Source organism: Taeniopygia guttata, chromosome 21 (genome assembly GCF_048771995.1).
Source record: "Taeniopygia guttata chromosome 21, bTaeGut7.mat, whole genome shotgun sequence".
Classification (NCBI taxonomy): domain Eukaryota; kingdom Metazoa; phylum Chordata; class Aves; order Passeriformes; family Estrildidae; genus Taeniopygia; species Taeniopygia guttata.
In genome coordinates this window covers 1033853-1049405 of record NC_133046.1, presented here as the reverse complement: position 1 = coordinate 1049405, position 15553 = coordinate 1033853, and the positions used below count along the sequence as shown (strand labels likewise).

General features: G+C 43.2%; 1 protein-coding gene across 3 annotated transcripts in view; it reads right to left on the bottom strand.

Moving 5' to 3' along the window:
- The window catches only part of UBE4B (ubiquitination factor E4B), a 31579-nt gene extending 17437 nt beyond the window's left edge, over positions 1–14142 (bottom strand). The window contains exons 1-10 of one of the 3 annotated variants that reach the window (XM_030289116.4): positions 13784–14142; positions 9215–9401; positions 7047–7182; positions 6424–6511; positions 5950–6094; positions 5193–5421; positions 4333–4737; positions 3374–3487; positions 1082–1223; positions 495–595 (exon numbers count right to left, since the gene is read on the bottom strand). In XM_030289116.4, coding sequence (XP_030144976.4) covers positions 495–595; positions 1082–1223; positions 3374–3487; positions 4333–4737; positions 5193–5421; positions 5950–6094; positions 6424–6511; positions 7047–7182; positions 9215–9401; positions 13784–13807 — 1571 coding nt within the window. In that variant the 5' untranslated portion in view covers positions 13808–14142. The remainder of the gene's footprint in view (positions 1–494; positions 596–1081; positions 1224–3373; positions 3488–4332; positions 4738–5192; positions 5422–5949; positions 6095–6423; positions 6512–7046; positions 7183–9214; positions 9402–13783) is intronic. The other 2 variants (XM_030289117.4, XM_012570442.5) reach the window with 2 other exon arrangements.
- Positions 14143–15553: the final 1411 nt, after the last annotated feature.

Below are 15553 nucleotides of genomic sequence, written 5' to 3'. Positions count from 1 at the left end.
TGCCAGCATCACACTTCAGTTAACGAGGCTGGAAGAAAACAACAGCTTCTCTGTGGCAATTGCTTACTCCTTCTACCCTCTCTAATAAAAAAAACCCTTTTGTTCAGTTCAATTGGTGAAGGAACAGCATTTTTTTACATGGGTTTTTCCAGATTAGAAAAGAACATACCATTAGTCTTTTCTGAATTAATGCAGCCCATACTTTTAACATCACTTTTAACTACTTCCTAGCATTTTGAAAGAAATGTCTGTTTTCTTCTCAGTTCCTGATCTCCCATTGAAACTGTTCACATCACCCTGGCTGATTTTACACAAATGCAGTTATAAAGCACTCAAACTGCTCCCCACCAACTCATCACTAGTAAAGCAACAAACTATTCCTCTGGCACATAATTCTCCTGCTCCAACAACTGATCTTAGTTGCCTTATCTAATCCTCAGAAGGAGAAAAGGACCCTGGGCCAGTAACTCGTGATTAACATCGGCTGGATTTACCTTGGTTGTGTTAAGGATCCCTGTAGCACCAAAGCAGCATGTGAAATGCACTGGGATCTGATGTTGCTCAGTAACTGGCTAACTGTTGGCTGGCTACACATCTGAGAAAAATAATTTTATTTTAATACAAATCAGAAATTAAATACAGAACACACAGGAAAGAGCATACATGTATTTGTGCAGTATAAATGTAATATGCACACTAAGATTAAAACTACTCCAGTTAAAACCTTCAAGATTATATATAAATAGCATTGGTTGGTTGTTTTTTCCCCAGAAGCAAAAGCTTGGAGTAGAGCACAGAACACTGACAGGGAGCTGGTCTCACAAAAATGTTTTGCATGGAATAAGCTTGGATAAAATGTAGTGGATTGAAAGGGGAAGGATGATTTCTAAGAGTGCTTATTTAAGAGATAAAATACATGCATCACAAATTTGATGAATTAACACGAGTCAATAAATTCAATAAATCTAGTTCTACAACAAAGCCATCAAGAAAAAGTATCATTCCCACCAACTTTCCCCACTAATGAGTCAGAGGAGTGTTTGTGACAGCACTGACACAATCTCCCTCATCTGAAACATACCTTTGGTGCTTTTCTCTCCTCTATTCCAACCCTGTCAAAACACTCAATGAGGTAGTTCAGCATCTCTGTCTCCTTACAGTTTTCAATGGTGAAGTGGTCACTGCAGGAATCGGAAACACTCGAGCTGCCAGAGCCTCCCACACTTTAAAACACACAAAAAGCAGACACAAAGCATTAGGTAAGTTCTTCACTTGTGCACAGTCAAACAATTCATGAACACTCCTCTGCCAATGCTCTGAACACTCCATCCCATCACACACATGGCTCAGTGATTCGGGTAGTTTCTGTGATAATTCAGGTCATTGCTGTGATCTATGGAGAGCTCTCCAAGTAACAGCTTGTCTAGCCCTGAAGTTCAGAGCTGTAAATGCCTTATTAAATCAGTGCCTGAAAGACAGCCACAAGGTGCATAACTCTGCTGGGAATCAGTAAATCCTGGTCTCACAATGCAGCAAAGGCAAAAAACGGCCTTTGAGTGCCACCTGACACTCAGGACACCACAACCCTTCCATGACACACAAATGTCAAAATCCTGTTAAACACCACCAAACCACAGGAGGCAGGAGCCTCCCACTGCTGAGAAGAGACCTGGGCTGACAGGGCTACACACAACCACTGTTGGTGCTCTAAGGAAGAAGAATCAATACAACAGAGACAATTCATCCAAGCTGCTGCTGCTTTTGACACTCCCTCATTCTAGATCACTTCATTTCAACTCAGTTCATTGCAGTTCAGTTAAATACATCATTTCATTAAGTAGCACAGCCTCAGTGGGGAAAACACTGATAATGTAAACACAAAAACGAAAACCACAAAACCAAAACCATCCTTGAGATGAGAGAATTGAACACAAAAGTGAGAACAGACCCACAACTCTGAATCTCAGATTTGTCATCTCAGCAAAATGCTTGACAAAGTTAATTAAAAACAACATCCTCATTTTACAGAAGAGATTAGAGACATGATATATTCACTGCATGTAAATGAAATCTAAAAACCAGCAATTACTTAGATGGTCTGCAAAGAAAAGTCTGTGTACAGTCAGGATAGATTTGAATGAAGACCAATTTAGAAGCCCCAGATCTTAAACTGGAAAATAAGACTACTGGTTTCCTTAAATGCAGCTTTTAAAAATATATTTTAAACTACAAACTGTCAGAACTGAAATTTCCTGTAAACTGTAAAATAATTTACATTTCTATAATCGAGCCATACAAATCTATTGTGCAAATTTTACTGTCCAACCAATAAATCCAGGAAAGGTTATTACTGTTCACATGCTGAGCTACCAGATGCTTAAGAAACACAACATTCTAATAGCAGCAATATGCAGAGAGATGTTTTCAGTTATTCAATTAAAACCAGCGCATTTAAAACACAGCTCTATTGAAACGGTGCTCAGTAACCACAAAATCATGCATATGGGGGTTTTTTAATGGTCTCTTTTTTAAATCTCGAATTCTCACATCCAGCTTAATAAATACTCTTTTAAGAACATAAATTTATATGAAAACCTACTAGTTCTACAGTCATTCTGCTAAAGATTTCACTGCAGCCATAACTCCTAACACAAAGCTCATGCATCCTTCACACACATTGAATGCCTTGGTGTTTTCAGCATGCCAGTTTTTGCATAGTTGTTCAGCCACTGTGTTTACAGTCTAACAACTTACTGCTGTCTGCAAAATGCCAGGACACAATAAACACACTAAAACCTCAGAAGCACAGCAGAAATCCTATCCAAAGCTTGGCAACTCAATCCAACATTTGGATTGAGTCACCAACAGGATATAAACTAAACAAAACAGCGGGGAAAATAATCCTAAATTCCACATACACAAAGCCCTCCTACAGCTGTGTTATCAAATTCACTCTCCTGAAATCAGACTGAAGAAGAAAAGAGGAGATGGCACTTGGAAGGTGCATGTTAACTCTTGCTCTCATTTTCCAGTTTTTCATAGGAAAACATGCACATGATGTAAAATTACAGCCAAGGGCAAATACTGTTCCTTCTAGTCACACAGCTCAAGAGAAGCTCCACTCAAACATCTCAGAACCACGTTCATTAGGCCTAGAAGACTGGATGATGAACATTTATTTCCCTTAGTCATGTCTCCAAAGGAGAGCTAACTGCACTCATTACACATGTTTACACACCAACTTAACGAGCCAGCCAGGACACATCCTCGGCTTCAGTTGCTCCCCAAATTACTTTGAAGATCACTTGACACTACACAGGCTGTTAGTTCCGAAACAACCAAACATGCAGGTTACATTCTCTTTCTTCAATACCTGGACCCAAACTGGACACAAGAAAAATCATCGTCTTCATTTTCTTCATCACTACTGTCCTCAGACACATCAGAAACAGCAAGAAGGAGGAGGGAGAAAGGGTTGTCGTATAAACTACCACAACAAAAATGGAAAAGGCTATGAGATTTTTAAGGCCAGAAGAAAAAGTAAATGGTAGCTTTTCTTTTAGGTCTGTCAAAAATCAGCTTCTCTAAACGTGCAGACAACAGGTAACTCCATGTTAGAAAAACCAGGACCACACTAACATGCTTTGTTACACTACAAGAAGTTGTTCAGGTATCATAAACACCACACATTTACAACTCAAAAATTGAAAAAGGAACTTTTGAGACCAAATAAAAATTATGGCTAAAGTGGAATGTTTAGACATGACTGAATAATAAATATTACATTTCCAAAGCTGTGGTCTCAAAACCTTGTTTCTTTGTTTCTCCCTCCTGCAGGAACAAGGGATTCCAGGAACAGCCAAGAGAGGAAAAGCAGTGGTACTTATCCTGGCATTCTGAAACATGCTGATCTGTAATTTAAATCTATGCACCAGGGAATCAAATCCAAGCCAGTCCAGCAAGTAACAGCATTCAACAAATTAACTAAGGGCCTACTGTGAAAGCTGATTTTGGGACAGGAGTTTTATGTGGTTTACCATCCAGCAGCAGCAACTGAACTGAAAGCTTATAGTTTAACTGGAATGGATCTACAAAGAGGAAGAAATCAAAACCATACTGCTGCCTTTAAAGTAATTACATCACACCTCAAAGGCACACAAGCAGGTCAAAGACACCTGGTTAGCAAGTCAGGGTATTAGCACAAAACCAAAGGCAGAAATCAACTCGGGGTGAGTAGGGTGAGCTCAGCACAAAGGTAAGTCCTTCCATACTGCAGGCTGATGCCACACCCTGCAGAGCACACACCAAACTCACTCTGCTCTTGTGCAATACCTAGGAGGAATCCTGCTCTGTAAGGAAGGCCGCCTGCGCCAGGCACCGGGCGAAGCGGCAAACAAAGGTGGAACCACGGCTGCGGGCCTGTGTCTGGATGGGATGAGTGGCATGGCTGCAGGGCCAGCAGCCAGGGCTGGAGGACTTGGAGAACTAGATGGGATGGAAATGCCCAAGGAGCGCGGGACGGCAGCAGAGCCTCCGGGATGGGCCACGGTGTAGGGGCGGTACCGCGCAGAGGACGGCTGCGTCCACGAGGGGCTGGCCGCGGGCAGCTGAGAGCTGACAGAAATGGGAGCCACTGCTGGGGTGGCAACTGAACTGGCTGGTGGGGTAAGAGATGAACCAGTCATTGGTACATAGCTTGTGAAATTGGTAGGAGGAGCTGGACTAGTCCCATAGAGACTAAACCAGTTACAGGGGGAAAAAGAAAAAAAAAAAAAGCAACAATTTAGGATATGCAGAAAAAGGGTGAAGAAGATAAAATGAGCAAGATAAAGTCTTGCCCTTCTGATGACTCTTCAGCAATATTTTTGCAGCTCACACACATTATTCTTTTCTACTGTTGTTCAATAAAACTGTGTCACAATCTACACACTTTTAAAAATCATGGCCTCCGTGATGCGAGTTAGGAATACTTCTCAGCAGAAAACAGTTACATGGCTTGAATCTATCAAATATATTCCTAGCCACAGCAGTGTAATCAAAAATGGTGAAATGGAGGGACACTCACATGAAAAAGACTGAAAAACTTTAAAAATCCATTCTATTTATTGTTCTCGAGACATTTCTATGCCCTTTTCTCTCTTCTAGTCTACCAATTCAAGTGAAATCAGCATTCAGTTACAATCAGAAGTCACCTGGACAACGAGCTGGAACCAAAGGAGCCCACATTACAGAACATGGGGCTGCTTCCAGGGTTGGAGCCCATATTTAAGATCAGGCTTCTGTCAGGAGAGCGGGCAGCTGCAGCAATGGGTTGGGAGGTGGCTGTCAGGCTGGCAAAGGGGTTCTCATCCCTTGCCTGGGTGGACATCATCAGCACTTCCATCAAAATCTGCCCGATCAAGTCCTTAAAATCTGAAAACACTGTTAAGAAGAAAAGAATCAATATCCTCACCTCAGTCTTCATCTACACAGGAGTCAGGTGTAAGTATTAGCAGAGGAAAAAAGGACAGAAGCAGACTTCTGTGCACTGACACATCTGTGATTATCACTGTCTATATTAACCTAAGTTCTGGAATTATAGCTACAAAAAATACAGCCTTTATGGAAAACACAGAAGATCATAGATGACTCAAAGCTCCTATAGTCAGTTATTAAAGTTGTCTTGTGTGTTCCACTCACATTTTCTCACCCTGCTATTGAGCTGGGCAAGTTGTGTCAAAGAACGGAAAACAAAACATGCACATACCCCACACACACAAAATAACAATTGTTTTGGTATATCTTACAGCTAACACAGAATATATAGTCTATTACATAAAATAATCAGGAAATTTTGGCTTATCAAATTAACTGGTAGATGTCTACTGTGATGCAAGAATCCTTTAATTCACTAAAACATTTCTGAAAAAATAAACTGAAGCAACCAGTGCGTCCTGCTCAGGAACCCACCTTCCTTTGGGTTCTGCTTGAACTGGGCAGAGAGTGAATTCAGGAAAATGACATCTCTGTCTCGGTCCTTCCAAGAGACTCTGAAGATCTTACAGACCAGCTGCAGAGCTTGTTCCTCTGACACTTCCGACCCCGACAGAGGTTCCTGGGGGAACAAAACAATCAGCACCTGATTTGCACTTGGGCATTAATGGTTCACTCTGTAATAGAATATAGAACAAATAATTTTCTTCCATTTTCAAATATCTTTTGTAAACCAATTTGAGACATCAAAATGCAGCTTTGATATTGGAAGTTTTGACCTTTTTTTTCCCCCTCAGGCAAATTTTAATGAGAAAATGCAGTCAAGAAATTGTTTGCAGATGACACCTGAGGGCTAGTTCCAGGATTAGTTCCACCCTCTCAAAAGTATGTGTTCAATATAAGGAGGTAACTGAGCTCATGCCTCCTCCAGGCAGCACAACCCAGGCTCACCTTGTCCGTCAGACTCCGTTTCTCTCTGCGATCGTTCTCATCAACCTCCATGTTCTCAATTCCTGAATCCACATCTACCTGGGACATACTGCAAGGGGAAATAAGACAAAAAGCCCATTAACTTGTAGAAAGTTGCAGACAGTCCTCTGTAAGATGCTGACTGAAAGAGTGTCCCCTTAAGCAGATGTCATCTTAAGAGTGTCATCTTAAGCAGATGCAGCAGAGGAAGCACTGCACAAACAGCAATTAAAATCATTGGTTGATAAATGTTTCTCATATTACATTAGAGTTCTAAATTTCTTCAGCAGGCAATACAAACTACACAGCTATCACATCCCACAACCTTTTTCTTTTAAACAGAGTAGCAGAATTATCCCCACCAGACACGCTTATCTGTTAATGTCTAAGATAATGTGTTGTCTTTCACCACTTTAGGTCAGGAACTCCCATTAAAACCAGGCTAGAGAAAGCATTACAGTGGTCTAATCAGTGTATGATTTTTAAGCATTAACCCTACTGCATTAACACAGCTGGGAGGGGGGAGGGCAGAGCCTTGTCCTGTTAGAGGTTTGAACACCAGCATTGTGCCACATTTGGCAGCTGTTACAAGCTGTATTTTTTACCTTTTCTCACAGGAGACACTATCAATGTCCATGCTCTGAGACCGAGAGAGGGACTGAGATTGGGTTTCAAGGCTGTTGGATGGAGAACTGCTGAGGGAACTCACTCCTTCGCTGCTCTGGCTTCGGTGGGCTACTCCTAAAGAAAAGGCACCACCACGATTACTGTGAGCAGTGAGAAGGCACTGCATTATTTGGATGGAAAAGGAGAGGAAATAAGTTTTTCAATCCAGCTCTTAACCATTCTTAGCACTGCATTAGCAAATAAAAGTTAATAACCACATTTGACTACAGATAATCACATTTTCTACCTCCCCTTGCAGCACCAATGTAGGAATGCTTACCTGCATCAAACAAAGAACAAAGATAAACTTGCATCCATGAAGTGCTCAGAGATTCATTCCTATAAAAACTGATCTATTACAAGGTTGCTGTGTCTTGTCAGAGCCCCTCTAAAGACTGTCCCATCAGAACAGGACTTAACACTGGGCCATTACAATGGAGTTACATCATCAATTACAAAGGGGCAACAAATATTCCTTGAGTTCTTCATCTCTCCAATTTAACAAAAGCTCTTACCCTGATGTAATGGGGAATTCTCAAAACAGAAATCTCCAAGGTCTTCACTGTCTGAGCACTTCAAACCTCAATACACCTGTCTGCCAATACCTGAGCATTTCTACCTCCAGGTACACATTTCCACACCTCCTGCTCTGCTGCCGGTTTTGTTTATCAGAGTTGTGCCCTAGGATGGATCAGGACATCTTCTGTTTGAAAATTAAACATTTACTTTTCCTGGGTTAGTTTTCACTTGCATTAAGCCCACAATTCCCCTCATCACACAGCTGCCATGGACAGCAGAGGAACAAATACTCCTTTCAGCAGAGTCAGACCTCAGGTGGATTAAAACAGTCATGTAACCGCAGGCTGAGGGAACAGTGTGTGAACTCTGAACTATTCTTAAGGAAAAGAAGTCACCTCCACCTCTGCATTGCTGCCTTTCATCATGAGGACAATACAGAGTGTTAAATTCCATCTGCAATGAGTTTATCTCAGGAAATGCTTTTGATAGCTTTTCTCTGTCCTGCTTCGACGCAAGGAAACAAAACGAGCAGGAAGGAGTCACTTCTAGGTATTTCTGAACAGCACTGTAATTAAACTAAAAGATTTAAGCCTGTAAAATACTCTAGCTGCCAAAGGGAAAAACAGAAAATTCAAGAAGCTAATAGGTAAATGCTAATGAATTCTGCAAGACCAACAACCATTGCAAAAATCTTATTTTTATTGAACTGTCAGAAATCATATTGGAAACCTGGTTAGAACCATCTTGACATTTGTTTTAGGATGGTTTTGAGAACCCCTAAGCTTAGTAACACAACAAGCAAAACAATTTCAGTTTTCAGATAAAGATCACAATACTGGAAACATGCCAATTTGTCCTGATTTCTAAGTCAGATAATTTGAAATCAAAATTAATTTCTGTCAGGTCAAATGTGGTATAAATACATGAATTCTGTCTTCCCCTCTCTATAAAGCAAGCCTCCCAACTTCCCCTGCTTGCTGCATTTGTATGATTTTAACAGATCAGTTATTTGTTGCATCTTCTGAAATAAATACAATTTCTAAATATCCTGTTTGAGTTCCCTCCAGTAAATAGTGAAATTAGCAAGGTAATACCAAGCAGAAAGCAAATACTTTATTCTTACACTGACAATGTGCAGTCACAGATTGCTATTTTAAATTCCACTGATTGCCTGCAACTAAAGATCAAAAATTAACTTGAGACTGATTGCTAGAGTGTAGCTAGAAACCAATCAATAGAAATTGTGTTGCAAGACTTGAAAGGTATTTTCCTGTCTCCTTGACACATTTTTTCCATAATATTGTGTAATAATAAACTTTATTACAAACTGTTTCAAGCTCTGGTAACCCATATTGTAAATGCCATGAATTTACTCACACCTGGAAAACAACTGTAAATGGAATAATTGGAAAACCATTTATTGCTTGGAAAATTAAAACAAAAAAGCACCTTGCTTCACCATTTTGCAACATTTGTTTCTGAAAATGCCTTTGGTAAGAGCAGGAGCAGCAGCAGTACCAGCACACAGCGAGGAGCTGAGGAAGGAATGAGCGCAGCGACACAGGAGCACCCAGGAGTGCCAGCCTACCTGATGCCCCGATGGGAGAGGTAGCTGGGGTCATGCTGTGCACATTGAGGCCCAGGCTGTGCGAGGGCCCCGGCGTGGGGGCTGCGCCCGGCGGCCCCGGCGGGGTCTCTCTCTGCGGGGATGTCAGTGGGGTGCTGGGCTGGGACGAGGAGCCCCCCGCCAGCCGCGCCAGGCGCCTCCGCCGGATCTGCGGGGACAGGAGCCAGTGAGCTCGTGGTCACAGAGAGGAGCCAGCGAACCCCCTGCCAGGGAGAGAGCCAGTGAACCCCATGGTCACAGAGAGGAGACAAGTGAACCCCATGGTCACAGAGAGGAGCCAGTGAGCACCATGGTCACAGAGAGGAGCCCAGTGAACCCCTCTGCCAGGGAGAGAGCCAGTGAGTTCATGGTCACAGAGAGGAGCCAGTGAGCACCATGGTCACAGAGAGGAGCCCAGTGAACACCATTGTCACAAAAATGAACCCGGTGAACCCTCTGCCAGGGAGAGGAGCCAGTGAACCCCCTGCCAGGGACAGGAGCCCAGTGAACCACTCTGTCTCCTGCAAAGGCAGACACTGGAGCCTTACCTGAAGCCTGCTCAGTGCAGCTGGGCTGGCTGCCCTTCCTCTGCTCTGTGTCACAGCACTACAGTACCCTCCATGTTCAAATTTGAAGTATGTATTTGCTGCCTTGGAAAACCATTTGCATTGGGAATGCTGTGTTTGTCCCTCGAGGGGTTGTGTAAGACCAGTTTAATGTTTACTGCTCAGCAATTTCAAAACCTGCAATAGTCCTCCCCATTTACTTTGGCACTTGACAAACCACGTTAATGTGATAAAAGGGACAACATGAATGTGACCTTTGCTTTAACTTCACTCCACATGATACCAACACAGCCGCACTAAAGAAGGTCCAGCTGAAAGTTATTCAAGACCACCACTGTTCAAATTAATCCAAAACAGAACTACAACACCAAAAACAAGCATCCTGTGCGCTGGACAGAAGCACCTTGAGAAGTGAAAACACCCTCTTATCACCTAGAGGCAGTCCATCATAAATAATTTTAAAAACAGTTTTTGCATGTTCCTTTTAAGACAGAGAAGCATCTGACTTCAAAATCCAACTACAGAAAACTGCTACGAACCTACTTATTAAAACCGGTATGCAATCACATAACACTAATATTATACATGAGAAATAGACAAAATAAAACATATAAAATTACATTTATAATGCTTTAAGCTTCACACAAACAAAAATCAGAAAATATAATTTATTACCACAGGCTGCCTTACAGGATCTGGGTCCAAAGCTTACATCTTTGCCTTGAAACAGGCCTAAAATAAAAGTATCATATTTGAGGATGTCAACTCCCTGCAAAAATCAGCAATTCCTGTTATTCTCTTTGTATTATGACACTCAAGCATTGCACACAACTTAAAAGTTTTCACTTCTGCTCATAGTCCTAAAGAACTGCCAGGCAACTGAAAGAGTGAACAAAAGATTTGTGTCAAGTCAATGTCTACAGTACATTGCTGTATCATTTAATGGCCTGTGAAACCTACTCCAACAGGAAGAAGAACAGATCAAATTAAATCAGACTTCAAAAACTGCGGGAAAACAGTGTCTGGAACTACATCTCACTCCACGACAGGTGTCACCACATGTGAACATGGAAGGCAGCTAATTTTTTTTCAAGACTCAAAAAAATAGCTATGAATAGAATCTCTAATCCTTCCTCCTTGTCAAGCAAAATAGGAGAGCTTAATGCTAGCTAGTTCCAAATCAGATGTAAGGAAGGATATATGTGAGGAGAAAAAGACAGAGATGATAACCAATACATTTACTAATTAATTCACAAGTCTAGTCCAATTGATTAGTCAAACAAGGTCCCCCCTTCATCCTCACCCAGTGTCAGGCAGGTAACTGAGGACACTGGTGGCAATTGGCATTCCTTCTATTCCCAGGCAAGATCCATGCCCAAGTCCCAGCAAATCCAGCTGCAGTCAGCACTGCTGAACAGGAGGACACTCAGACAAATCTTCTGCCTTGTATCTGTCACCCTCAGTCCATCAAGCACCCGCCTTTCTTAGGGACCAGTCACCCAGACTGCAACCTGCCCTGCAAAATAGTCTGAAGAGGGCCTAGAACAAGAAATCTGCACAGATTTCTGCTGCTTTAGGATATTGCAATAAAAACTAATACAATATTTTTCCCTGCCTCTTTAAGGATGATAATTTAATTTGGCACCAGGTAATAAAGATACAACCAGGAAGACTAGTCCCTCAGGCTCACACATTCCCTGTTAAAAAAAATATGTATCAGTATCTGATAGAGTGGCAACTGCTTAATGAGACTGTAAAGAAATTTCCTGCTCAACCATAATGGGGAAAAGTTCCAAATCTCTACAATAAATGGTAATTTGAACTGATAGCTTTCTTTTTCTTGTATTCATTAGAGCATGTTAAACTGGTTTAAGAAATGCTCCATTTTTCTGGTCATAGTGGTCATGTTCTCAGAAAATGATACTCAAAAATCACGCACATGTTGGAAGATGACAAACTCACATCATTCTTTCCCACTTTATGCTACATGTAACTGGATTCTGCTTTTTTTCTGCAAAGTCCCTCTTCTCATCTTGTGCTATCTACTGTGCCAAAACTCACATACTAAGAAGGAAATTTCTTTCTCCCCCCCCCCCTAAAAATTTTACTATGGTCTGTAACGAATTACAACTTCTAGTGCATTAACAAAGCGAACACCGAGAAATGTCAGGGAGAGACACTGTTAATGAGAGGGTACGCGTGTGATCAATTGTGTATCTCTTCTTTTTAAGCTGCAACCCGTTAGTGTTATAGTTAATTATGGTTTGATAACAGAAGATAACCTTATCTGTAAGAGCCTTGCAATTAAACTTCTGTTAAGTATGTTTTCACCTCCAGTCATTGCCTGAAAAAAAGTCTGAATCTGAAGAAGTCACCTTTAATATATTTCCAGAAGGTTATTTTTCAATATAGTCTGATCCAGGCCCATCATGCCAAGTAACAGCAAAGTGGAGATGTGGAGGAAAATTAAAATTGACTTGGCTCTGACTTTTCAGTGAGCGATCCATCAATAACAAGAAGTGACACCGTGACTCCTTTAAAAATGATAAAAGATTGTCACAAGCAATCACCTAAAAGACCATTTGGGTTGGTCCTTGCTGAACTGGACAAGAAGGACGTGGAAAAGTTGCACGAGAAAAACATTTGGCCAAAAAGGTGGATGAGTCCTCACTGGAGAACTCCTTTCCTGCAGCCTCAGATCCATGATGCAGCGGTTTTGATGATGTCAGTAATGTGCTGAGGCAGTGACACAAATAATTCTGAAATTAATCATAAAACACCTCAGCATCAGGGCAGTTTAACAATGAGAAGAACTGCATGTAAACAAAGTACTCATGAAACACACCTGTAAAACTGGAGACCCTTTTCCACAGTAGACTTATACCACCAGTGTCCCATCCCACTCCTCCCAACATGGGAACTGTTCTCCTTTTCTCAGTGCTTCCACAGACTATGAGGACCTTCATCAAGTAAACAGCACAAAGTGTTTTCTCCTAGATCATGATGCAACACAGCAGGATTGCTAAATCCTGACAGAGAACATCATCAAAAACATCCCAACTTTTTGGAATACAAATCTGAGTGGCAACAGCAGCCACCCTGCTCCAGAATCCCACTATAAGATATGGACAGAATAAAAATAACTTCTTTTGATCCTCCCTGGAATATAAATACAGCACTGAGCCTGTATTGCAGCAGGTCCAATACAATATATTTTCATTCCAGGATTACACAGGATCAGTGGGAAACTCCCTGGATCCTGCTATAAGAACCCAAATAATTAATTTGGAAATCCTCTAATATATGGGCAAAACATAAGACCTTATTCTATATTAAAAAATAGGGAAGCAGCATCCTTTAAAAGAAAGAAACAAGGAATAGTTCGCCTTATTCTATGTGAAGAGAATATATACATTATAGGTATTTGCCAAATACAGCATAACACTAGAATTCTTCAGTGAAAGACGAAGAGCTTGAAAAAATAAAGAAAATCAAAGGAAACAGTGGAAAACTGAGAAGCCCGATTCAAGCTGCTTCAAGAAGAAATGATACTAAATATAAGACCATGAACACACCCATCTTGCTTCTCAGCAAAGAGTCTAGGGAAGCACAATTTCAAGTGTTCTACTATGTTAAAAGGTTGGGTGTTTCAAATCACACACAAAGAACACATAAACGCCTAGCATTGACACAGAGGGGGAACACGCTGCAGACAAAGGCTACCTAGCAGATGGAAGCACAGAATAAACAATTAACCAGGAGAGCAGCAACCCGTCCCCATGGCCGAGCCGGGGGGTCGCGGGTCAGGGACAGCCCAGGGACAGGAGGAAAGAGAAAAACACGGAGCACAGCCACGGGGCGAAGGCAGAGCTGCTCAGGAGCGCTCCTTGCACACCCTGGGGTCCGAGCGGGGCCCAGCACAACCGGCGCCCCCTCCCTCCCCGCGGGCCCACCCGCCCCTCAGGCCCTGGCCCCGCGCACTCGCCTCGTCCGCGCTCAGCTCCTCCATCGCCTTCCTCTTAATGGTGTCCGGAGGAGGGGCGCGTTCCTCCGCCCCGCCGCGGGGCCGCTCCGAGGCAGCGCTCTCCTGCCGCCGCTGCCCCCCGGGCCGCCTCACAAGGGCATCTCCGGGGCGACCACGCCGCGCCTCGCCCGCCGGCAGCACCGCCGCCCCCGGCCCGCTCCCCGCCGCCCGCCCGCGCCTCAGCTGCCGCCGCGGCCGAGGGGAAGCCGCCCTCCCGGTGCCCCCGCGCCCCTCAGAGCTCCCGGCCCCGGCCCCCGCCCGCCCGCGGCCGCTGCCCCGCGCAGAGATTATTCATCAAAACAACAGGGCGGCGGCGGCCATCTTGGGGATCACGTGACCCCGCGGGGGGCCGGGCACGCCGGGGCCGCGCGCGCGCCGCGCCGGCCAATGGCAGCGGCCCGAGGGGCGGGAGGGGCGGGGCCCGGGAAAGGCGGGCCCGGGGGCGCGTGAGGGGATCGTGAGGGACCCGTGAGGGACCCCGGGGGGATCCTGAGGGACCCGGGGATCGTGAGGGATCGCCCCGGGGTTCGTGAGGGATCGCCCCGGGGTTCGTGAGGGATCGCCCCGGGGATCGTGAGGGATCGCCCCGGGGTTCGTGAGGGATCGCCCCGGGGCTCGTGAGGGGGCAGCTGCCGCTCAAGGACGCCGCGATCCCAGGGAGGGTCAAGCTGCTGAAGCCTTCCCTCTCTAATGGGCCCATAAATATTAATCCCTTCTCAGTGACGAGTGATTGAGAATTCACGGGATCTAAATCTAATTATTGCGAGCTGAATAACATACCAAGGAAAAAATAAGATACCAAGACCCCACTGAGCACTTGCTCTCGGCCTTTTCTAAGTCTAGTTTGAACATGAAGATTTTTTTCCTTATTACAAACTTTTCTGCGCCTAATTCCCCTCATTATACCACAAAATACTATCCTGGAAGATATAAATCTTTTCCCTCACGCTAGAAATGAAACTCAGCTACAGAACAAACGGCCAGGTTACATGTAAGTATATCAAAGGCTCACCGCCATCTCATCTTGTTTGAGTTATTATACACATAGACAAAAGAGAAAAGGATTTTTTAAAGTTGCTCTTTTGGCAAAGGATAAACGAATTGAGGGTTGCATCAGCAAGTTTTTAGCTCAGGATGAACAGTCACTAATAATATGACCTGAACAGCGAGCCGTGCACGGGGCACTGTGATTTGAGTCAGCAAGGGACAGCATCCTGTAAAAGCTGGATGTTCTCAAGATGGAACTAAACTGATCCATATGAGCTATTAGGACATATTTTCATCCATGCTGCAATTAATTATATAGCAGTAGAATTGATCCATTTTTAAATGCAGAGATGAGGCAGGTAGGCTATCTGGCCTTGTGTTTTCATATACATCTTTAATGTACTTTATTGATCTAATTTTTTTTGGACAAAATATTTTGATGACTTAACCAGGGTGCTCAGAAAAGAAACCAATACTTGGATCATAATATATATTGTCAGTCTTTTTATAGAATAGATGTACATTGTTACCTTTGATTTTTAGATTACACTTCATTTTGTGTTTATCTCCTTGGGAATTTTTTTAAGATAATTGAAGTGGTCTGAAACACCTTTGAATAAAACCCTTCAAGTGCTTCTCTGGGTATTCTGTTCTTGTCCTTCAAAGGTCATTGCTGCCTTTCTGTGTTGCGTCTGACAGCGGTTTTACTGGAGAGCGCAGCTTGGGAGCAGTTTGAGGATATCT